At 44.3% G+C, this 25,497-nt stretch overlaps 1 protein-coding gene across 2 annotated transcripts in view; it reads right to left on the reverse strand.

The window, feature by feature from the left end:
- dbnlb (drebrin-like b) overlaps positions 1 to 25,497 on the reverse strand; it is a 48,246-nt gene that overhangs the window by 18,006 nt on the left and 4,743 nt on the right. For both annotated transcript variants that reach the window (XM_060856402.1, XM_060856401.1), the window contains exons 2-8: positions 23,484 to 23,539; positions 16,314 to 16,426; positions 15,110 to 15,184; positions 14,361 to 14,507; positions 12,977 to 13,054; positions 7,933 to 8,084; positions 1,076 to 1,130 (exon numbers count right to left, since the gene is read on the reverse strand). In XM_060856402.1, the coding sequence (XP_060712385.1) occupies positions 1,076 to 1,130; positions 7,933 to 8,084; positions 12,977 to 13,054; positions 14,361 to 14,507; positions 15,110 to 15,184; positions 16,314 to 16,426; positions 23,484 to 23,539 (676 nt within the window). The remainder of the gene's footprint in view (positions 1 to 1,075; positions 1,131 to 7,932; positions 8,085 to 12,976; positions 13,055 to 14,360; positions 14,508 to 15,109; positions 15,185 to 16,313; positions 16,427 to 23,483; positions 23,540 to 25,497) is intronic.

Consider the following 25,497-nt stretch of genomic DNA (forward strand, 5'->3'; position numbering starts at 1 on the left):
GGTTCATATTTATCAGAAGGTTCTTAATTTCAGATTTACGTTGAATTCAAATTCCACCAACTGTCGTGGTGGGGTTCAAATCTGGGTTCCCAGAACATGGCCTGGGTCTCTGGACTAACAGTCCAGCGAAAATACAATGAGACCATCACCTCCCCTCTGGATAATCCAGTTCAGTTTCTGGTCAGTTATGAGCTCCAGGATGGTGGGTGGAGGAAGAATTTGTGGTCAGTAATGTCTGTCAAGAGATTCCAATTGGTTTATCCCTGACTGAAGGTGGTCATTGCTTGGTTCGTGAGACATGAACGTTACTTGCTACTTGTCAATCCAAAACCAGATCTCATCTGGGTCTTGCAGCATTTTGACTTGGACTGCTTCAGTATCTGAGCAGTCATAAACAGTGCTGAACATCGAGCAATCAACAAACATTCCAACTTCTGATGGAAACAAGGACAACAATGAAGATGGTTGGTCAGAGCCCAACCGTCAGACCTGAGGGACTCCAACAGAGATGCCCTGGAGCAGAAATGATTGACCTTCAACAACCATAACCACCTTCCTCTGTGTGCATTTTGACTCCACCCAGTATAGCCCCCCACTCCTCCTTGTGGATACTAATTGACTGTGCTGGATTTATTCTGCTCGGTGGGTACAAGACATACTGGATGGATGACAAAAAGGTTGGACACAAAAGCTGCCATATACTTATCAATATGCCATTTAAAAAAAATACATTCCTAACAGAGAGTTACACATTAAAACCTCAGACAGTCAACGCCCAATGTCATTTTATATTTACACTCGAGCAGATTCGAAAATTGTGGAGCTGGAAAAGCATGGCCAGTTGGGTAACATCCGAGGTGCAGCAGAATTGACGCTTCCAGCATAAGCTGTTCATCAGGAGTGAGCTCATTCCTGATGATGGGTTTATGCTTTAAAAGTGTCGATGTTCCTGCACCTTGAAAGCTGCCTGACTGGCTGGGATTTTCCAGCTCCACACTCTTCAACTCTGACCTTCAGCATCTGAAGTCCTCACTTTCTCCAGAACAGATATTCATCAGTAAATGGTAACACTCACCCAGCGCTGTTTCTCATACTCTCTGCTCTGTGAATCTTGCTTCTTCTGGAATGTCCTGCAGAGATGAAAAAAATAAGTGAATTTGAGAACAAAGGGACAAATGTTTTCTACAAGTAGATTGACGACTTGGACATCCATTTGGAAATAGACTGATTTTCTTGGTGTCATTTATAAAGGCTCGCCTTACACTGTATTGAGCACAATTTCTGTGGTTCACACCATCAAAAAGGGAATTTCGATACTCAAGAGGAATTGATGATGTCTAATTGTTACCCTCCTTCAATCTCTTCCAGAAAAGCTTTATCAAGCTCAATATGAATTGTTTGATTTGTAATTGTAATGATTTCTAACATTCTGCTTTGGTAAAGTGTTATACTGTGCTGTGTGTCTGCTCCTATCTCCCTACCCATACTTATCAGAGATTGCTGTAACCCTTCACATTGCTGCTTATGATCTTCCAACATGTAACAAGTGGTGAGGCTTTCTCTGGTCTACACAGAACTCCCTTTTCCACTTCTTTTGAACCTTGCAACACTTAAGATGCATCTTGAGAGATACGAGAATAGGCAGGAAAAAGGACTTCATAGAGTCAAAATGTTATTAAATTCAAGGTAGGTGAACTTGCAGCGTGGGTTGGTACCTGGGAGTTGGATGTTGTTGCTATTACGGAGACATGGGTAGAACAGGGACAGGATTGGCTGTTGCAGGTTCCAGGGTTTAAATATTTTAGCAGGGTCAGAGGTGGGGGTAAAAGAGGGGGAGGTGTGGCATTGCTTGTCAAAGATAGTATTACAGCAGTGGAAAGGACGATGGATGAAGACACGCCATCTGAGGTAGTTTGGGCTGAGCTTAGAAATAGGAAAGGTGAGGTCACCCTGTTAGGAGTTTTCTACAGGCCTCCTAATAGTCCTAGAGAGATAGAAGAAAGGATTGCGAGGATGATACAGGAGAAGAGCGAAAGTAATAGGGTGGTTGTTATGGGGGACTTTAACTTTCCAGATATTGACTGGGGAAGCTATGGCTCGAGTACGTTAGATGGGTCGATGTTTGTCCAATGTGTGCAGGAGGGTTTCCTGACACAATATGTAGACAGGCCAACAAGAGGGGAGGCCAGACTGGATTTTGTTCTGGGTAACGAACCAGGCCAGGTGTTAAAATTGGAGGTAAGTGAGCACTTTGGGAACAGTGACCACAGCTCGGTGACTTTTACTTTAGTGATAGAGAGGGATAAGTGTGCACTACAGGGCAAGAGTTATAGCTGGGGGCAGGGAAATTATGATGCGGTGAGGCATGACTTAGGATGTCTGGCTTGGAAAAGTAGGCTTCAAGGGAAGGGTGAAATTGATATGTGGAGCTTATTCAAGGAGCAACTATTGAGTGTCCTTGGTAAGTATGTACCTGTCAGGCAGGGAGGAAAGGGTCATGTGAGGGAGCCGTGGTTTAATAAGGAATTGGAATCCCTTGTTAAAGGGAAGAGGGCGGCTTATGTAAAGATGAGGCGTGAAGGTTCAATTGGGGCGATTGAGAGTTATAAGGTAGCCAGGAAGGAACTAAAGAGAAAGCTAAGAGCAGCAAGGAGGGGACATGAAAAGTCCTTGGTTGATAGGATTAGGGAAAACCCAAAGGCTTTCTATAGGTATGTCAGGAATAAAAGAATGACTAGGGTAGGAATAGGTCCAGTCAAGGATAGCAGTGGGAAGTTGCGTATGGAGGTTGAAGAAATTGGGGAGACACTGAATGAATACTTTTCGTCAGTATTCACTCAGGAACAGGACGTTGGTGCTGATGTGAATATTGAGTCACAATTAATTAGAATGGATGGCTTTGCGATATGTAGGGAAGGGGTGTTGGAAATTCTGGAAAGGGTGAAAATAGATGTCCCCTGGGCCTGATGGCATTTATCCTAGTATTCTCTGGGAAGCAAGGGAGGAGATTGCAGAGCCATTGGCCTTGATTTTTATGTCCTCGTTGTCTACAGGAATAGTGCCAGAAGACTGGAAGACAGCAAATGTGGTTCCCTTGTTCAAGAAGGGGAGTAGGAATAACCCTAGTAACTATAGGCCGATGAGTCTCACTTCTGTTGTGGGCAAAGGCTTAGAGAGAATTGTAAGGATAGGATTTATGAACATCTGGATAGGAATAATGTGATCAAGGATAGTCAGCATGGTTTTGTGAAGGGACGGTCGTGCCTCACAAACCTTATTGAATTCTTTGAGAAGTTGACTAAGGAGGTGGACGAGGGTAAAGCAGTTGATGTGGTGTATATGGATTTTAGTAAGGCGTTTGATAAGGTTCCCCATGGTAGGCTACTGCAAAAAATACAGAGGTATGGCATTGAGGGTGAGTTGGAGGTTTGGATTAGGAATTGGCTGGCTGGAAGAAGACAGAGGGTAGTAGTTGATGGTAAAGGTTCATCTTGGAGTGCAGTTACCAGCCGTGTTCCACAAGGATCTGTTTTGGGACCATTGCTGATTGTCATTTTTATAATAGACCTGGAGGAGGGGCTAGAAGGTTGGGTGAGCAAGTTTGCGGATGATACAAAAGTCGGTGGAGTTGTTGACAGTGAGAAAGGATGTGGCAGGTTACAGCGGGATATAGATAAGCTGCAGAGCTGGGCAGAAAGGTGGCAAATGGAGTTCAATGAGGCTAAGTGTGAAGTGATTCACTTTGGTAAGAGTAACAAGATGATGGAGTACTGGGCTAGTGGTCGGATACTTGGTAGTGTGGATGAGCAGAGGGATCTTGGTGTCCATGTACACAGATCTCTGAAAGTTGCCACCCAGGTACATAGTGCTGCGAAGAAGGCATATGGTGTACTGGCTTTTATTGCTAGAGGAATTGAGTTCCGGAGTCCTGAGGTAATGTTGCAGTTGTATAAGACTCTGGTGCGGCCGCATCTGGAGTATTGTGTGCAGTTTTGGTCCCCATACTATAGGAAGGACGTGGAGGCATTGGAACGGGTGCAGAGGAGGTTTACCAGGATGTTGCCTGGTATCGTAGGAAGATCGTATGAGGAAAGGCTGAGGCACTTGGGGCTGTTTTCATTGGAGAAAAGAAGGTTTAGGGGTGACTTGATAGAGGTGTACAAGATGATATGGGGTTTAGATAGGATTGACCATGAGAACCTTTTTCCACGTATGGAGTCAGCTATTACGAGGGGGCATAGCTTTAAATTAAGGGGTGGTAGGTATAGGACTGATGTTAGGGGTAGATTTTTTACTCAGCGAGTCGTGAGTTCATGAATGCCCTGCCAGTAACAGTGGTGGACTCTCCCTCTTTATGGGCATTTAAACGGCCATTGGATAGGCATATGGAGGAAAGTGGGCTAGTGTAGGTTAGGTGGGCTTGGATCGGCGCAACATCGAGGGCCGAAGGGCCTGTACTGCGCTGTATTTTTCTATGTTCTAAGAAAACATTATATGTCAGCACAGCCTTGGTGGGCCAAAGGGTTGTTTCAGTGCTGTTCCCTTGTTTAATCTTTCCTAAGATACTGTTCTAGCAAAGTGTTTTGAAGTTAGTGTATCTTTGAGAGTGAATGTTGTTTTGCACTGAGACCTTACAAGCACATGCCATATAACGAGCCAAGCAGTCTCAGATCGGACTGGAAAACATGTAACATTTGGCTGTAAAAATTTGAGAGAAGCTTTGTAGCTCGGGTGCTCGTTGTGGTTCTGTTCACCGAGCTGGGAATTTGAGTTGCAGACGTTTCATCCCCTGTCTTGGTGACATCGTCAGTGCTTGGGAGCCTCCTGTGAAGGGCTTCTGTGTTCTTTCCTCCGGCATTTATAGTGGTTTGTACCTGCCGCTTCCGGTTGTCAGTTCCAGCTGTCCACTGCAGTGGCCGGTATATTGGGTCCAGATCGATGTGCTTATTGACTGAATCTGTGGATGAGTGCCATGCCTCTAGGAATTCCCTGGCTGTTCTCTGTTTGGCTTGTCCTATAATAGTGTTGTCCCAATCGAATTCATGTTGCTTGTCATCTGCGTGTGTGGCTACTAAGGATAGCTGGTCGTGTCGTTTCATGGCTAGTTGGTGTTCATGGATGCGGATCGTTAGCTGTCTTCCTGTTTGTCCTAAGTAGTGTTTAGTGCAGTCCTTGCATGGGATTTTGTACACTAAATTGTATGCTATATTGGTTTTGTAACCAAAGTCCCAAGCAAGGACTGCACAAAACACTACTTAGGACAAACAGGAAGACAGCTAACGATCCGCATCCATGAACACCAACTAGCCATGAAATGACACGACCAGCTATCCTTAGTAGCCACACACGCAGATGACACGCAACATGAATTTGACTGGGACAACATTACTATTATAGGACAAGCCAAACAGAGAACAGCCAGAGAATTCCTAGAGGCATGGCACTCATCCACAGATTCAATCAATAAGCACATCAACCTGGACCCAATATACCGGCCACTGCAGCGGACAGCTGGAACTGACAACCGGAAGCGGCAGGTACAAATCACTCTAAATGCTGGAGGAAACATCACAGAAGCGCTTCACAGGAGGCTCCCAAGCACTGAGGATGTCACCTAGACAGGGGAAGAAACGTCTGCAACATAAATTCCCAGCTCGGCGAACAGAACCACAACATTTGGCTGTAAAACAGATAGCTGAGTGGTTTGCTGTTTTAACAACAATTTGAATTCAATCAGTTTAAATTATGCCCCAGCATAGTAAAACCCAATTGAGTTTGAATTTATTGTTTTTGCCAACTTCAAACCATTGAGACAATCTGATGGATCAGGCATTTTGAAAGTTAGACAAAAACCAACTGTCAGAGTAACTGCCAGCAAAACACTATCAAAGCTACAATTTTCATAAGAAACATCTCACTAGTGAAAAGAAACATGACGACTAAGGAAGATCTTCAGCAGAAAGACAGGCACCGACAACGACAGCTGCTGTATGGTTTTCAAATTAAGTTGATGTAATTTTAATATCGTTTTTATTGGAGTAGCACATTGTTGTGGGGTTGGAGTCAGATAACAAGCAGTTAAAAGAAAGAGGGGCTTAGAGTTGGGAATAGTTGTTGTTGCATGTTTACTTTTGGAGTTAAGGAATTAATTGATATTATTTTCTTTAACAGTGAAATTTGGGAGTTCTCCGTCATTCATATTTTAACAGATTACAAGGCAAGGTGAGCTTTTCTGTGTTTGGTTTAATTAGCAGAAGGGTTCATTGCCATGTCGTAACAAAAGGCCCAAGTATTCCCACTCCTAGGTGATGCATATCAATGCCAACTTGGGCAAATTCTGCCACTCCAGGCTGGGATGATGCAGGAGTACACAGCCTGATTACCAGGAGCTCATCCGAGTGTGAAGTGATTTACATGAAGACGACAAAGCTAGATGTCATTATCTGCAAGAAGTCAACAACAAATTCAACTGGAAATGGAGGAGAACTTATTTATCATGAGGATTATGATGGTATAAAACTAGTGAGACGAGTGCTTGCAGGAAGGTATACAGCATTGAAGAGGAAATTATTTAACAAGGGAAAAAATGCAAGAGTGGAGGGTGAGAAGAGGAGACTATTTGGGCAAAATGGCCTGTTTCTGCATCATGCATTTCTGTGAATATGGATGGAAAGAATGAAGTAAAACCACATGAAGACAACATGAACGTGCACAGCTATTGGGCTGAAGTGCCTATTTCCCTGATGATATTTTATTTTATTAATGTCTATTTTGTCCTGGTTCTTTTTAAACAGAGTTTACAGCAGAGGTGCATGGCTGTCTACTCAAAGCCATGAGAGTAAGCAGTTTGAGGTGCCCTTGGCTTGTAAGAAAAAAAAGTATAGAAGTAACCTAAATGGGTTGCACAAGCTCCCACAAAAGCAGGATTTTTAGTATTTTAATTTTCAATAGCATTTGTTGCTAGTTGTTGGAGCTGGGTGAAAGCTGTAGTACATATCTCTCTGCTACCCAGTTTTCTCTACATGTTTTTTCTATTGCTGCTTGAATTGCACAGGAGACAAAATCATTTTCTGAACTTGCCTTGTGCCAAGGGTGTTTCTGGGATGTTACTACATTGGAACAGATACTGTTTCATAGTAAAATTATTATTCTGTTAAGTTTTCCAACAGACTTGAGTTATTTCAGTATCTTCTTTCTTTTGTTGTATCTTAACAATAGTATCTGAAGAAACCCATGTTTTGCTTCAAAATTGGTAGTTTGACCGGTCAAATTGCATCAGGTACCCAACACCTTACACTTGCCTTTAAAGTAAGAAAAGGGGTCTAAACTATCTTCTGAATATGTTTTGAAGGGGTTCAGTCTGGTCCATAACAAATTGGGGCTCTTGTCAGGATCAAAATCTCTAATTCCATATTGGGATTTAGCATTGTTGGACTCAAAAGGACTGAATGTCCAATGTTGGTGTCTTTTATTTCGGGTGTTGCATTCGGTTGTTTAAATTGGGTGTGTGTTGTGTAATTATGACTCTTTCAGTTGTTTTGAGTTCCTGGGGGTGCAAGTCACTTCGGGAGTTTCATAGAAACGGAGCAAAGCAGAGCATCTGGAATTGGTATCAAGACAGAGTTAAGTTGCCTGTGTCTGGCAGGAAAGGGGAGATATTTGTGGCAATCACACAGCATTTAACAATGGCCAGCAGTGCCACTGGCATCTTTGGAAATTGCTGAAATTCAATTGAAATCATATTTTGCTTGCAATTTGAATGCAACACCTTACGCCTTTAAATTAAGAAAACGCTCAGGTCTGGACAGGCTTCTGAATATATTTTGAGGGAGTCTGGTCTGGTCCATAACATTTCAATGCTGTAAATCAAACAGCAGCAGACCCTGTTGCTACCATCCACAGGGGTGAAGGTGACAAGGTGCTATGACTTACTTTTGTTGGTCGATCTGACTAGATCTCTCCTTGAAGCGTTGCTCCCTCAGCTCAGACTCTCTGCGTTCCCTCTCCTTCCTTTCCTTTTCTAAGCCCTCCTGTTCCAGCGCCTTCTTCCTTTTATCTTCTTCTCTTCGCTTTTCTTCATCTATCTGTGGATAAAAATAGGAGCCATTAGTTTCTATTTGTTTGCTGTGAGGTCGACAAGGTAAATCCAATGCAGCAGCCACCACAACTGATCTCAAGGGAATCCCATCCTGCCATACTTGCTGTGACCTCAGGTAGTCCAGTTATAGCTCAGATTGAAAGCTTGAAGCATGGCTAGAGGGCAAATATTACTCCATTCCTGCTGCCTTGCATATAGACAAAGTTAGTTAAACATCACACAAAACCAGATTATAGTCTAGCAGGTTTATTTTGAAGTACAAGCTTTCAGAGCTTTGCTCCTTCATCAGGTAGCACTTCAACAGCAAGGTTTAGCCATCACTAGCAAGGCCAGCATTTCTTAGCCTCTGTCTGGCCCCAGCAAAGTGGTGGCATTCAACCATCTTAAACACTGTTCTTAGTTGCTTGGACAACAGACAGCTGACAGGTTAAAACTGCTGGTGTGTGGTTGGAGTGACAAACGGATGCTACCTAACCTGCTGTGCTTTAACCAGCAACACATTTTCAGCTAAGGGCTCAATAAACCCACTGCTTTAAAAACAGCCTGTTCCCAGAGTTTTCTAACTGAACTCACATGGTCCATCACTGTAGTGGGATCTCAATGTCCAGCCTCTGGAGCAGTCATGATCTGGGGTCACACAGAGTCGTAAAGTCACAGATGTACAGCACAAAAACAGACCCTTAGGTCCAACTCGTCTATGCCCACCAGATATCCTCCATTAATCTAGATCCATTTGCCAGCATTTTGCCCATATCTCTCCAAACCCTTCCTATTCATATACTCATCCAGATGCCTTTTAAATGTTCTCACGGTACCAGCCTTCACCACTTCCTCTGGTCATTCCATACATGCACTGCACTCTGCGTGAAAATGTTGCCCCTTAGGTCCCTTCTAAATCTTTACCCTCTTACTCGAAACTTTTGTCCTCTACTTCTGGACTCCCCCACCACAGGAAAAAGACCTGTCTTGCCATGCACCTCAATTTTATAAATCTCTATAAGGTCACCCCTTAGCCTCCAATGCCTCAGGGAAAACAACCCCAGCCTATTCAGCCTCTCCCAATAGCTCAAGCCCTTCAACTCCGGCAACATCCTTACAAATCTTTTCTGAACCCTTAAGGTTCACAACATCCTTCCTATAGCAGGGAGACCAGAATCGAGGAGAACATTCCAAAAGTGGCCAAACCCATGTTCTGTACAGCTGCTACATGACCTCCCAACTCTTATACTTCATGCTCTGACCAATAAAGGAAAGCATATCAAATGCCTTCAAATTTCTTGCCTAGTACGTCAAAACTGACCTTGCTCCAATTTTGAACTTTAACTTTTGGATCCTGTCTATCCTTTACGATCACGCATTTAAAACTAATAGAATTATGGTCGCTGGCCCCAAAGTGCTTCCCCACTGACATTCCAGTCACCTGCCATTCCTTATTCCCCCAAGAGTAGGTCAAGTTTGGTGCCTTCTCTAGTAGGCACAGCCACATTCTCTGAAAATTTTCTGTACATACTTAAATTCCTCTACATCCAAGCCCCAAACAGTACAGCAGTCCCCCTTCTATGTTAGCAAAGTTAAAGTGCTCTATCAGTAGCACCCTACTATTCTTACATACAACTGAGATCTCCTTAAAAAATTGTCTCTCAATTTTCCAGCGACCATTGGGGGCTACATAGTAAATCCAAGTAAGGTAATCATCCCTTTCTTATTTCTCCATTCCATCCAAATGACTTCCCTGGATGTATTTCCAGGAATATCCTCCCTTAGTACAGCGATAATGTTGTCCCTGGTTAGAAAGAGCACTCCCCTCCCCCCCCCCCCCCCCCACCATCAATTTTGCCACCCCACCCCCACCATCCTTCCAACACCTTTTGTATCCTGGAACGTTAAGCTGCTAGTCCTGCCCATCCCTGAGCTATGTCCCTGTAATTGCTTTCATATCCCAGTCCCATGTTCCTAACCATTCCCTGAGTTCACCTGTGTTTGCTGTTAGGCCTCTTGCATTGATGTAAATGCAGTTTCATTTACCTCGTTCTCTGCTTTGTCCCTTCCTGCCTTGTCTGTTTCACTTGCTCCTTTTCCTCAACTCTACCAGTCTCAGTCTGATCTCTTTCCTCACTATCTCACTGAGTCCCAGTCCCACTACCTGATCAGTTTAAACCTTCACGAGCAGCTCTAGCAAATCTCCCTGCCAGTAGGTAGTGCCCTTCCAAATCAGGAGCAATCCATCCTTCTTGTACATGTCACTTCTATCCCAGAAGAGATTCCAATGTTCCAAACACGTGAACCCATGCCCCCTGCGCCAGCTTCTCAGCCATGCATTCATCTGCTCTATCCCCCTATTCCTACCCTAACTAACACCACCAGGCATCATTCAGATCTTACTACTCTCAAGGATCTCCTTTTTAAAATCCTGCCCAACATTCCTATATTCTCCCTTCAGAATTTCATCCTTTATTCTTCCTGTGTTGTTGCCTGCAATGTGTACAACTGTCTCCTGCTGGCCCCACTCCTCTTTGAGAGCATTCTGCACTCTCGCGAAGATACCCTTGACCTGGCACCAGGGAGGCAACAGAACATTCTTATTTCTTGCTGTCAGCCACAGAAACGTCAGTCTGTGCCTATGACTAGACAGCCCCCTATCACAATTGATCACTTGGAACCTGATGTAGCCCTTGTTACATTAGAGCCAATCTCGGTACCAGAAACTTGGCTGATCATGCTACATTCCTGAAAGTCCATCACCCCTTACATTTTCCAAAACAACGTACTTGTTTGAAATGGTGACAGCCACTGGAGACTTCTGCACTTCCTGCCTCCCTCTCCTGGTGGTAACCCATTTACCCGACTATATGTGTGGTTTTTCTCCCTTCCTATAACTGTTATCCAACACACCCTCTCGTTCCCATAAATTCCTCATTGCCTGTAACTGCCACTCTAACTGATCCATGCGATATTATCAGATTAGCAACCAAACACACTTACTGCAGAGATAATCATCAGCAAATGGGAACTTTCCCTAAACTCCCACATAGATTCTCAATGATTACTTTGCATCAGTGTTCACTGAAGAGAGGGACATAATGAATATTCAGATTAGAGATAGAAATTTGTTTACTCTGGATTATGTTGACAAAAGGAGGGAGGGTATGTTGGGTAGGCTAAAGAATATTAGGACTGGATGGGATCTATCCCAGGTTGCTCAGGGAGGCAAGAGGGGAAATAGCTGGAGCCCTGACAAGTTATCTTTGTAGCATCCTCAAACAGAGGTGAAGTGCCAAAGGAGTGGAGAGTTGCTCACGTTGTCCCCCTGTACAAGAAGGGTAGTAGGGATATTCCAGGTAACTACAGACCATGAGCCTGACGTCAGTGATGGGACAGTTGCTGGAGAATGCACAGAAGATAGGAGCTGTTTATATTTGGAAGAGAAAGGGCTTATCAGTGATAGGCATCATGGTTTTGTGTGGGGGAGATCATGTCTTACCAACTTAATCCAGTTCTTTGAGGAAGTAACCAATTTGATAGATGAAGGAAGGGCTGGAAATGTCATTATGTGGACTCTAATAAGACATTTGATAAAGTTCCCCGTGGTAACTAATGGAGAAAGTCAAGTCACATAGGTGTGTAGGGTGTTCTAGCTAGGTGGATAAAGAACTGGTTGAGCAACAGGAGACAGAGTAGCAGTTGAAGGGAGTTTCTCAAAATGGAGAGATGTGACCAGTGATTTTCCACAGGGATCAGTGCTGGGGCCACTGTTGTTTGTGATATACATAAACGATCTGGAAGAGGGCATTGGTGGTCTGATCAGTAGGTTTGCAGATGATACAAAGATTGGTAGAGTAGCAGAAAGCATAGAGGAACTGTCAAAGAATACAAGAGAATATAGACAGACTGGAGAGTTGGGCAGAGAAGTGGCAGATGGAGTTCAATCCAGGCAAATGTGAGGGGATGCATTTTGGAACGTCTAATTCTAAAGCGAACTATATTGTAAACGGAAGAGCCTTGGGAAAGGTTGATGAGCAGAGAGATCTGGGAGTTTAGCAACTTTGTACCCTTAAGGTTGCTGCACAGGTGGATAGAATGGTCAAGAGGGCAGGGTATTGAGTATAAGAGCTGGCAGGTCATGTTAAAATTGTACATGACTTTGGTTCAGCCGCACTTAGAACACCATGTACAGTCCTGGTCACCACATTCCCAAAAGGATGTGGACACTTTAGACAGGGTGCAGAGAAGGTTTACGAGGATGTTGCCTGGTATGGAAGGTGCTAGCTATGAAGAGAGGTTGAGTAGATTAGGTTTATTTTCATTAGAAAAAAGATGATTGAGGGCGGACCTGATTGAGGGGTACAAAATCATCAAGGGTATAGACACGGTGGATAGAGATAAACTTTTTCCCAAGGTGAGGGATTCAATAATGAAAGGTCAGGCGTTCAAGGTGAGAGGTGAAAAGTATAAGGGTGACATATGCGTAAAGTACTTTACACAGAGTACTTTAGGTGTCTGGAACACGTTGCCAGCAGAGGTAGTAGAAGCAGACATGGTAAATTCATTTAAGGTGCGTCTAGACAGATGCGTGAATAGGTGGGGAGCATTGGGGTACAGATCTTGGAATTGGGCAATAGTTTTCGACAGCGAATTTGGATCGGCTCAGGCTTGGAGGGCCAGTTCCTGAGCTGTAAATTTTTCTTCTGATTTGTTCTTGTTCACATCTGACCAGGAAGAGCACATCGCTCTACTAAAGGCCATCTTTGCACCTTAATCTACAGAAAATAGCAGAGTCTTACTGCTCTAAAAAGCACTGCTCCAGTCTAACTTAGTATTTATAGTTTAAATTTTAAATGACCAACAACAATCCTACTGTGTGCCAAACCAAACCCTTACCTGGGTCTGTGCCCAGAAACTTGCTTTGTTCGCACTTTGGATTTCTGACATTGCATTAGTCTTCTTATAAACGGAACCCTGAAGGAAGAAAATGGCAGAGAAGGATGCAGTTGTAATAACGGGTTGCCAATCCACATAATCATCAGCTTTGAACCCAGTTTCTATTGACGTCATTGGCCTGTTACAAGAGTTAGATATCAGAAGGGCCAGCTCAGAGCATCAGGTTTCCCATCATTTGAGCACTGATCCTTGCTATCACACAGACAGTTGCAATCATGTCTTGTGCTCACTACTGACAAGGTCTAGGCTTTCCCTTAGATGCAGAAATATGTGGGCAAAGTGCTGGAGAGGAACAATCACTGGTCAGCACCAATCCAACACAGGCCGACACCTTCTGCAAGAACAAATACAGAGACTGGAATGTACTTGGAGGCTATGAGCTTAGCATGTGCCATTGACAAGCCTGTCACACACCAGCTCAAGAATGGTACAAGGCACCATCAGCAGCCCTCTTGACCTTCATGTTTTTAACTACAGGCTGACGTCCTTCCAGTGGAGGGGACAGGGCTGGCTTTTACTCAGCACATCAAAATTCTGTCAAACATCCAGAGTCACTGTGTCATACAGTACAGAAACAGACCCTCCGTCCAACTTTTCAGCACCAGCCTGGCATCCCAATCTGGTCTAGTCCCATTTGCCAGCATTTAGCCCATATCCCTCTAAACCCTTCCTATTCATATACCCATCCAAATGCCTTTTAAATGTTTTAACTGCTCAGCCTGCACCACTTCCTCTGGCTGCTCACTCGCATACATACCTCTGCAAGAATAAAATGACCCCTCAGGTCCTTGCATAGCCCAAACATTTTCTGTCCAATAGATGAATTTAAGCTTTAATGGTGAAATTCATGGAGTCGGCATATGAAACTGAGTTATCTGTATATAGTATTTCAATTTCTGCCATATTAGGTGGATTTGTTCCATGCTGTTGTGCAGTGTTCAGACTGTATTTATGTTTGGACAGTTTTGTGTTCAGTATATAATTCTGTGACTTGTCTGTTGTGTGTTGTACGTAATTGTTTTTCTGTGCTGTTTTGTGTTGTGTGTGCAATTGTCTCCCTATGCTGTTGTGTGTTCAATGTGTAATAGTCAATCTGGTGACTGTGTCGGAAAAAGTGCGGAGTATCATCCTGGAAATTTTTTGGTTGACACCAGAGCAGTGTGGCTTGGAGGTCAGGTACAACTCAATCCCAGAACACCAACCTCTCACTTGTCTTCACCTCCCATCATTATGTCGCTTACCAGATCCTAAATACCTCTGTACATCACTTGGACTCATTTTGCACACCGCCTTGCTCTGCTTTCTCTCATCGAGACAGACTCACCACAGGTCCCTGTGGCTGAGTGTCCTGGAAGCGGGAGCTCTCCTTATGAAAGCTGTAGTTAGCACCCGAGGCCTTGGCCACTTTATTAATGATCACCTCAGGTTCCACATCCTCATCGGCACGAGCATTAATAGTAACATGGGCACCCTAGAGAGAAGTAAACATTTGACGCCAACACATATCAATGAATCAAAACATGCCAAGCTGCTTTAGAGGAGAGTAAGGAAATCACATTTAACACTCAGGAATATGGCAGGTAAGCCAAAACTGGGTCAAAGAGGTCAGCTTTGAAAGGCAGGTGGAATGTTTATACTTCAGTCACTAGTTGTCTGAAGACAATCGTGAGGTGAAGGAAATCAGGGATGTGCATGAGACAAGAATTGGAAAAGCAAGAGATTTCAAAGGTTGTAGGGCTGCAGGAGTTTACAGATAGAAACATATGGGGCCACGGGGAGACTGGAACTCAAGGATGAGAATTTTAAAGTGGGATTTTGCTGTAACTGGAGCCAGGTTTGTTTAGCAAGCATTGAGGTGGTAAGTGAACAAGGCTTGGGTCAGGTGGAAGAGGTTTGGGAAAAGTTGGGGTTCACGAAGTGGATGGTGAGCGAGGGCGGCATCGAAATGGTCCAGTCTGAAGGTAGCAAAGCATGACGTGAAGAGGAAATTCGCTAAGGCAGAAACAAAATCAACAGATAAACATTTGGAGCGATATTGAACACCTGGCACTGCCATATTTGAACACACCTTACCTTTAGAAAGTTGGCCACAGTGCTGACATGATTGGCACACAACCCCTTCCTGGCATCTTTCACTCCTTCACCAGTCTGAAGTGAAATGGCAAAGTAAATAAGATTGAATGTGAATGTCACGTGGCTGGTGTCCCATTACCAGTAATAAAACTGGTTACAGATTAGACCAGACCCCCTCAAAACGTTTTATGGTAGCCGAGACACTAACTTTTCCTTATTTTGAACATCGATATGAAGTGCTTTGCTCCAAATGCAATGCAACTGGTCAAACTACTGAACATTAAGCAAAACACAGTTTATTTAAACATTACACTTAAAATCTAAACAAAAGAAAGAGGAATTTAGAGTAACATAACAAATGGAAAACTTAACTGAATAATAAATAGCTATTACTAATTAACTGTTCCAATCTAGTAACATCCTGTAAACACAACCCTTGGCAAAAAGGCAAACACAGAAACAGATTCTTATATGCAGTTCTCCAGTCCAGAAGGAAGGAACATGAAGAAAATATTCAGAGAAAGTAGCAGCTGGGAGACATTCACTGAAGCTTCCAAATCTTTTGAGACCCCAAAGGCTTCTGCTTAAAACTAAGCCTAAAAACTACAAAACAAAACTAGAGAGCCTGGTCTGAGAGAGCTGGCCACATCCAGGCTTCGTCCTTTGTTCTAATTTTTAAAAAAACCTCAAGGGCTTATAAATTGTTTAGTTTCTTCGAGACTGCTCGCACCACTACCTTACAACCTCTCTTCAAAAGCAAAACCAAGACAAAATAACCTCAAAGTGATAGCATCGTCACAATTGCAGCTTTTTACCATGCAGTACAATGTGTCCCTCAAAAATGAAGAGAAAACATGGCGAGAAACATCATAGCTCTCTTAGAATCTATTGGTCAGTACAGTTTCCAAGATAGGAAAAGGATTTAAAACTGATTCTTGTAGAGTTATGATGTTACACAGAATAAACATATGCAAGAGGAGATACGACACAAAAGGTTAAGGAGGGACACGAAATGTCAGAGAATGTGCAAAGCAGGACTTTGCTAAAGAATGGCTCCCAAAGAAAAATCACTGCATTTGCAGGATTTCACAGCACAGTGACCATTCATCAATCATCTTCAGATAAGGACAAGAAAACATCTTTCAAGAACAACAATTGAGTCAACTCAAGATGAGCAATAACAGTGCTGTAATTTGATACTTACCCAGTTGATGAGGACATATTTGGGCAATCCCGAGTTGGGGTCTTTCACTCGACAAAAAGCATACATCACTTTTCCACTGTTTAGTTCTTCTACCAACTCCTCAAGACCCCCATCTGAAAAAGACAAGGCTAAACTCAGTAAAAGCGAATTCATCCACAGTCCTCATCTTTCAAGGGAGGAACTTGACCCTTGGATTTATTAATAATGGCACACCCTGATAGACCAAGAGAAGGGAACTGCCTTGTTGTCAGACAAGACATCAGATTGGAAGCTCAATCTAAGGACAAAGAGGGCACAGTTTGTTATCACTTTTGCTTAGCCGGAGAGTCTGTAACAGTAATTGAGATGGATGCATGTGGAGCTCCTCCAAAGTGGCAAGGTCAGAGAAGCAGTCTGGAAAGAATCACCGGAGGGGGAACCTAACCTCATTTCTGGAGGAGATGCTTTGCTAAGAGAACATTCATCACTGGAAGACTCATTAGACAAGGGTGTGCTGTATATAAACAAAAAGAGGTGCATTGGCTGGGATTGAACAAGTGAAGGAAATCTCAGTGTGCTGGACAAGAGTCAGATCGACCTTCAAACAATCGAAGAATCAGATATTAAAGAAGTGGCACACATTGATTGTTTCAGGACTATAACGAAGGAAAGAAAAGTTGTTTAGAAAGATCCAGGGCACAGTTATCACTGTCTGTAGAAACTGACTAAAATATAGAATTGAAATTCATTTCTCTTTATCCTCACCTAAGACCATAAGATATAGGCCATTCAGCCCATCGCATCTGCTCTGGCATGGCTGACATGTTTCTCAACCCCAGTTTCTGCCCTTTGCCTCGTAACCCCCTCGATTCCCTTACAAATTAAGTATCCACCTTTATCTTAAATACATTCAGTAATTCCACAGCCCTCTATCGGCAATCAGTCCCAATTTCACCAGCCTCTACCTGAAGAAATTTGTCATCTCAGTCCTCCAGTATTGTCTCTCTAGTCTGAGAATCTGTCATCAGGTCCTCACCTTACGAGTGGAAACATCTTTTCCACATCCATGCCTCTCAGCATTCTCTAAGTTGCAAACAGATTCCCCCTTCAGCCTCCTAAACTTGATTGAGTACAGACCTAGAATCCTCAACTGCTCCTTTGGACAAGCCCTTCATTTTTTTTCACCTCCTCTTGAATATTCCAATGCCAGCATATCCTTCCTTAGATACAAGGCCCAAAAGTGCTCACAATATTCCAAACTGGGTCTGACCAGAGCCTTATACAACCTCTGGAATACATCTCTGCTTTTGTTTTCTAGCCCCCTTGAAATTAATGCTAACTTGGTCACCTGAATCTATATGTTCAACTGAACAGAATCCTGAAGTCTCTATGTGCTTCAGGTTTATGAAGCCTTTCCCCGTTCACAAATTAGTCCACACCTCGTCTTCCTCCCCAAGTGCATTAACTCACACTGTATTCCACCTGCCACTTCTTTGAACATTCTTCTCACCTGTCCAAGTTCTCCCTGCTTCCTCAACACTACTTGCCTCTTCACTGATCTTTGAGTTATCTGTAAACTCAGCAACAATGCCCTCACTTACTTCATCCAGATCGTTAATTTATCATGTGATGAGCTGTGATGCCATCATGGACCCTTCTGGAACTGAACTGGTCACCAGCTGCCATCCTGAAAAAGACCCCTTTACCTCTACACTCGCCAGTCAGCCAATCCTCTATCCGTGTCAATACCTTGCCCCAAATATCATGGGTTCTTATTTTACTTGAGAGCTCCAATGCAGCACCTTGTCAAAGGCTTTTTGGAAAACCAAATATACCGGCCACTGCAGCGGACAGCTGGAACTGACAACCGGAAGCGGCAAATTCAAACCACTAAAAATGACGGAGAAAACATCACAAAAGCGCTTCACAGGAGGCTCCCAAGCACTGAGGATGTCACCTAGACAGGGGACGAAACGTCTGCAACACAAATTCCCAGCTCGGCGAACACAACCCACAACAACAAGCACCCGAGCTACAAATCTTCTCACAAACTTTGAACCAAATAGATCATATCCATTATAAATATGAGGTGCTGCATTTTGGAAAAGCAAATTTTAGCAGGACTTATACACTTAACGGAAAGGTCCTAGAGAACGTTGCTGAACAAAGGGACCTTGGAATTCAGGTTCATAGCTTCTTCAAAGTAGAGTAGGATAGTGAAGGCAGCATTTGGTTTGCTTTCCTTTATTAGTCAGAGCATTGCGTATCGGAGTTCGGAGGTCATGTTGCTGCTGTACAGGATGTTGGTTAGGTCACTTTTGGAATATTGCATGCAATTCAGGTCTCCTTCCTATTGGAAAGAAAATGTGAAACTTGACAGGGTTCAGAAAAGATTTACAAGGATGTTGCGAGGGTTGGAGGATTTCAGTCTGAATAGGCTGGAGCTGTTTTCCTTGGAGCGTCGGAGCCGGTGGGATGACCATATAGAGGTTTATAAAATCATGAGGGGCATGGATAGGGTAAATAGCCAAAGTCTTTTCCTTGGAATGGGTGAGTCCAGAACTAGAGGGCATAGGTTTAGGGTGAGAGGGGAAGGATATAAAAGGGACCTAAGGGGCAACCTTTTCACACAGAACATAGAACATAGAAAGATACAGCGCAGTACAGGCCCTTCGGCCCTCGATGTTGCACCGACCGAATCCTACCTAACCTACACTAGCCCAATAACTTCCAAATGCCTATCCAATGCCCGCTTAAATGACCATAAAGAAGGAGAGTTCACCACTGATACGGGCAGGGCATTCCATGAACTCACAACCCGCTGTGTAAAGAATCTACCCCTAACACCCCTTAATTTAAAGCTGTGTCCCCTAGTAACACCTGACTCCATTAGCGGTAAAAGGTTCTCAGTGTCGACCCTATCTAAACCCCTAATCATCTTGTACACCTCTATCAAATCTCCCCTAAACCTCCTTTTCTCCAATGAGAACAGCCCCAAGTGCCTCAGCCTTTCCTCATACGATCTTCCTACCATTCCAGGCAACATCCTGGTAAACCTCCTCTGCACTCGTTCCAATGCCTCCACATCCTTCCTATAGTATGGCGACCAAAACTGCACACAATACTCCAGATGAGGCCGCACCAGAGTCTTATACAGTTGCAACATGACCTCAGGACTCCGGAACTCAATTCCTCTACCAATAAAGCCCAGTACACCATATGCCTTCCTCACAGCACTATTTACCTGGGTGGCAACTTTCAGAGATCTGTGTACATGGACACCAAGATCCCTCTGCTCATCCACACTACCAAGTAGCCTACCATTAGCCCAGTAATCCATCATCTTGTTACTCCTACCAAAGTGAATGACTTCACACTTAGCTACATTGAATTCCATTTGCCACCTTTCTGCCCAGCTCTGCAACTTATCTATATACCGCTGTAACCTACCACTTCCTTCCTCACTATCCACAACTCCACCGACTTTTGTGTCATCCGCAAACTTGCTTACCCAGCTTTCAAGCCCTTCCTCTAGATCATTTATAAAGATAACAAAAAGCAATGGTCCCAAAACAGATCCTTGTGGTACACCGCTAGTAACTGCACTCCAAGATGAACTTAGTCCATCAACTACTACCCTCTGTCTCCTTCCAGCCAGCCAATTCCTAATCCAAACCTCTAATGTATCCTCAATGCCATACCTCCGTAGTTTTAGCATTAGCCTACCATGGGGAACCTTATCGAACGCCTTACTAAAATCCATATACACAACATCTACTGCTTTACCCTCGTCCACTTCCTTAGTCACCTTCTCAAAGAACTCAATAAGGTTTGTGAGGCACGAACTGCCCTTCACAAAACCATGCTGGCTATCCTTGATCACGTTATTCCTATCCAGATGTTCATAAATCGTATCCCTTACCATTCTCTCTAAGACTTTGCCCACCACTGAAGTCAGACTCACTGGCCTATAGTTACTAGGGCTATCCCTACTCCCTTTCTTGAACAAGGGGACCACATTCGCTATCCTCCAGTCCTCTGGTACTATTCCCGTTGACAATGACGACGTAAAAATCCAGGCCAATGGCTCTGCTATCTCCTCCCTAGCTTCCCATAGGATCCTAGGGTAAATGCCATCAGGCCCAGGAGACTTACCTATTTTCATCCTCTCCAATATTCCCAGAACCTCTTCCCTGCATATTTCCAGGCCATCCATTCTAATCATTTGTGACTCCATATTCACGTCAGCAACAGTGTCCTGTTCCTGAGTGAATACTGACGAAAAGTATTGATTTAGTGTCTCTCCAATCTCCTCCGCCTCCACACACAACTTCCCACTACTATCCTTGACTGGACCGATACCTACCCTAGTCATCCTTTTATTCCTGACATACCTATAGAAAGCCTTTGGGTTTTCCCTAATCCTACCAGCTAAAGACTTTTCATGTCCCCTTCTCGCTTCTCTTAGCTCTCTCTTTAGATTCTTCCTGGCTACCTTATAACTCTCTATCGCCCCAACTGAACCTTCACGCCTCATCTTTACATATGCCACCTTCTTCCCTTTCACAAGGGATTCCAATTCTTTACTAAACCACGGCTGCCTCACAAGGCCCTTTACACCATGCCTGACTGGTACATACTTATCGAGGACACGTAGTAGCTGCTCCTTGAACAATCCCCACATCTCATTAGTGTTCTTCTCTTGAAGCCTGTTTTTCCAATCCACACATCCTAAGTCATGCCTCACTGCATCATAATTTCCCTGCCCCCAGCTATAACTCTTGCCCTGCGGCGCACACTTATCCCTCTCCATCACTAAAGTAAAAGTCACCGAGTTGTGGTCACTGTCCCCGAAGTGCTCACCTACCTCCAAGTCTAACACCTGGCCTGGTTCATTACCTAGAACCAAATCCAGTATAGCCTCACCTCTTGTTGGCCTGTCTACATATTGTGTCAGGAAACCCTCCTGCACACATTGGACAAACACCGACCCATCTAATGAACTCGAGCTATAGCTCTCCCAGTCAATATCTGGGAAGTTAAAGTCCCCCATAACAACCACCCTGCTACCTTCACTCTTTTCCTGAATCATCCTCGCAATATTATCCTCTACTTCTCTAGGACTATTAGGAGGCCTGTAGAAAACACCTAACAGGGTGACCTCACCTTTCCTATTTCTAACCTCAGCCCAAATTACCTCAGATGGCAAGTCCTCTTCCATCGTCCATTCCACTGCTGTAATACTATCTTTGACAAGTAATGCCACACCTCCCCCTTTTTTACCCCCATGTCTGATCCTACTAAAACATTTAAACCCTGGAACCTGCAACAGCCATTCTTGTCCCTGTTCTACCCACGTCTCTGTAATGGCCACAACATCGAAGTCCCAGGTACCAACCCACGCTGACGTTCACCTACCTTATTCCTTATACTTCTGGCATTGAAGTATACACACTTCAATCCACCCTTCTGTTTACAGGCACCCTCCTTCGAGATCGCTGCATTATTCATAACCTCCCTACACTCAAGGTCCTGTACCCTAAAGCTACAGTCCAGGTTCCCATGCCCCGGCAGAGTTAGTTTAAACCCTCCCAAAGAGCACTAGCAAACCTCCCCCAAGGATACTGGTGCCCCTCAGGTTCAGGTGTAGACCATCCTTTTTATAGAGGTCCCACCTTCCCCAGAAAGAACTCCAGTTGTCCAGAAAACGGAATCCCTCCCTCCTGCACCATCCCTGTAGCCACGCATTCAACTGCTCTCTCTCCCTATTCCTCGACTCTCTATCACGTGGCACGGGTAACAAACCAGAGACTACAACTCTTTGTTCTAACTCTGAGCTTCCAACCTAGCTCCCTGAAAGCCTGTCTGACATCCTCACCCCTCTTCCTACCTATATCGTTGGTGCCAACGTGGACCACGATCTGGGGCTGCTCCCCCTCCCCCTTAAGGACCCGGAAAACACGATCAGCGACATCACGTACCCTTGCACCTGGGAGGCAACATACCAAACGTGAGTCACTGTCGCCCCCACAAAACCGTCTGTCTGTACCCCTCACTATCGAGTCCCCAAGAACTATCGCTCTACCTTTCTCCACCCTTCCCTTCTGAGCAACGGGGCCAGGCTCCGTGCCAGAGGCCTGAACCTCGTTGCTTGCCCCTGGTAAGTCATCCCCCCCACAAGTATCCAAAACGGTATACTTGTTCTTGAGGGGAATGACCGCAGGGGGTCCCTGCACTGGCTTCCTCCTCCCACTCCCCCTCACTGTCACCCATCTATCTTGAACTTTCGGAGTAACTACTTCCCTAAAGCTCTGATCTATGACCCTCTCTGCCTCCCGAATGATCCGCAGTTCATCCAAATCCAGCTCCAGTTCCCTAACACGGGCTTGGAGGAGCTGGAGATGGGTGCACTTCTTGCAAGTGTACTCAGCAGAGTGGTGAGAGTTTGGAATGGGAGGACAGAGGAAATGGTGGAGGCTGGTACAATGACAGCATTTAAAAGGCATCTGGATGGGTACACGAATAGGAAGTGTTAGATGGGTATGGGCCAAGTGCTGGCAAATGGGACTAGACTAGTTTGGAATATCTGGTCGGCATGGATGAGTTAGATCGAAGGGTCTCTGTCTGTGCAGTACATCTCTATGGCTCTATATTCCACTGGCTCTTCTTTGTCTAACTTACTCATTACCTCCTCAAAGAATTCTACAAAGTTTGTCAGACATGATCTCCACTTGATGAAGCCATACTGACTCACCCACTGTTTTGTCATGCACTTCCGAGTACTGCACAATCTCGTCCTTAATAATGGATGCTAAACTTAATCTTAGCAATTACAGAGGTGAGGCGAATCGGTCTAGTTTCCTGCCTTCTGCCACATTCCCTTCTTTTACAGGGTGCCACATTAGCCATTTTCCAGTTCTCTTGGGACCCTCCCTGACTTGAGTGACGTCTGAAAGATTATCACTGAATCTCTACAATCTCCACCAGTTGTCTTCTTCAGAATCCGGAGATCTCGTCCATCTGGTCTGGGTACTATTAAACAAGATGTATTTCACCAAGGGACAAATTAGCCTCAGGGAGCAAGCTGCATCTGGTCATATCAACTCAGTAATCAATCCAACCAAGAAACTCTGCTCATTTCACATCACTTAGTACAAGCCACAGGTGACAGGGGGTTGATATCATCCTCACCTCCAGTTCCTGCCACCCGTAGATCATTGCTGTTGCCTTCATAAGTAAAAAGGGCCCTGAAAAACAGAAAACAACACAATCAGATTTCCTCTCATCCTTATAGATAGTGCCCTGCTCTCAAAAGGAAATAAGCTGGACTGACACACTGCTGTACGCAACCATCACTTGGCATTGGTCCAATAACAGTTGGATAATAGGCAATGTTATTTGGCACACTTGCAGTTAATGGTAGTAAAATCAAACCGGTCAAACTTACAGCATGAACTTCCCCTCTCAGTGCCTGTAAACTGAGAAATTCTCCCCTCAAAAGCTCGTAAACGACAGTATTACAACCACTCACTCCATGATTAGCACCATGGGTTTTGTGTTTGCCCCCAAGTGTGGTCTTGTTTGATACTGAGTCAACATCCTCCGATTACCACTCGAGACAAATCCAAGGGGAATTTGGGACTGAATCTGAGCCATGGCGGACTGACTGTTCCTCTACTTAGCATGAACTAGACCAATTGTACAGATAGTGTCTGCCAAATGGAGACTCAAAATTACAAAAATCTGTCATGACATCTTAGTACTAGGTGTCAACCTGCCTGTCATGAACCATCACTCCGATTTACTGTCACTTTACACCAGAGGCAAGGGAGTTGACGCATCTCCTCATCCAAACTGCAATTCCAGGGCCCAGTAGTTTCAGATTTGTCCGTGTAGCAGACGTATAAGCCTTTTTTCAGCTAGCTTCATGCTTGTGGCACAGAGAGATCATGGACTTTATTGGACCTTCCTCTCCCCACATTTGCTACTTTCCCCCGAGTGTTTTCACACATCTGCCCCACAGTCTTGCAAACAATTTCATTCTCCATGCATCAGTCCATTCCATTTCTCGTCTGTCTCTGACACTTCTTAAAACCCAGATCACAGCAATTCTGCATTCAAAGAAAACCTTTTACCCATGCTCTTATGGGCAGCACAGTGGCACAGTAATCAGCACTGCTGCCTCACAGTGCCAGAGACCCAGGTTCAATTCCCACCTCAGGCGACTGACTGTGTCGAGTTTGCACATTCTCCCAGTGTCTGCGTGGGTTTCCTCCGGATGCTCCAGATTCCTCCCACAGTCCAAAAATGTGCAGATTAGGTGAACTGGCCATGCTAAATTGACCGTAGTGTTAGGTGAAGGGGTAAATGTAGGGGAATGGGTCTGGGTGGGATGCGCTTTGGCAGGTCAGTGTGGACTTGTTGGGCCAAAGGGCCTGTCTCCACACTGTAAGTATTCTAATCTTAATGCAGCATCATCTCCTGCCAGAAGGAAGTCCTCATTGACTTTGTTCCCAAAACCACTCAGAATCTTGAGCACTTCATCTCTTTATTCAAATTAACAGAGGAAGTTAGACCAGTAGGAGAACTATTTTATTATTAATCTGTTCCGCAAGACTGAGGAAGCCACCCTCCTTATAAAAAAAGCTCTGTTACTTGGCCATCCCCTTCCACACTCCAAGTGGTGACAGGAGCATGATCAGAAATGTCAGCATGCACAAGGCACAATAAAGGCTTATCACATTGACAGAAAGAAGTTGAAAATGTACATCAACAGGAGAGAAATATATGGAGTAATCTGCCAGATCTTGGCTAAGGACAGCTTAATGTGTGGTGAATCAACAACATTATCATAGATTGTTAGAACCATGGAGGACATTTGGCCCATCACATCTGTGCTGTCTTTGAAAGTTTTGTTGATATTACAATGGAGGTGGTCTGTTCAGCCCCTCCAGACACTTAAACTGGAATAAGGAAACCATTCAGCTCTATAAGCCCAATGACATTTCAGTTAGATCAACGTCAATAATGTCATGAGACAGTTTCCAAAAAGAAATCTATTGATCCTGATATCAGTGATATCAATTGCACCAGAATATAAATCCAATAGGAGAAGTACTCCACAGATTTCCCTGACTGGTTATTTACATCAAGACTCACCAGTCCAAACTTCAAATTGATTCTCTTGTCCTGGGCTTGACCAACC

This window comes from Hemiscyllium ocellatum, chromosome 48 (genome assembly GCF_020745735.1).
Source record: "Hemiscyllium ocellatum isolate sHemOce1 chromosome 48, sHemOce1.pat.X.cur, whole genome shotgun sequence".
NCBI lineage: Eukaryota > Metazoa > Chordata > Chondrichthyes > Orectolobiformes > Hemiscylliidae > Hemiscyllium > Hemiscyllium ocellatum.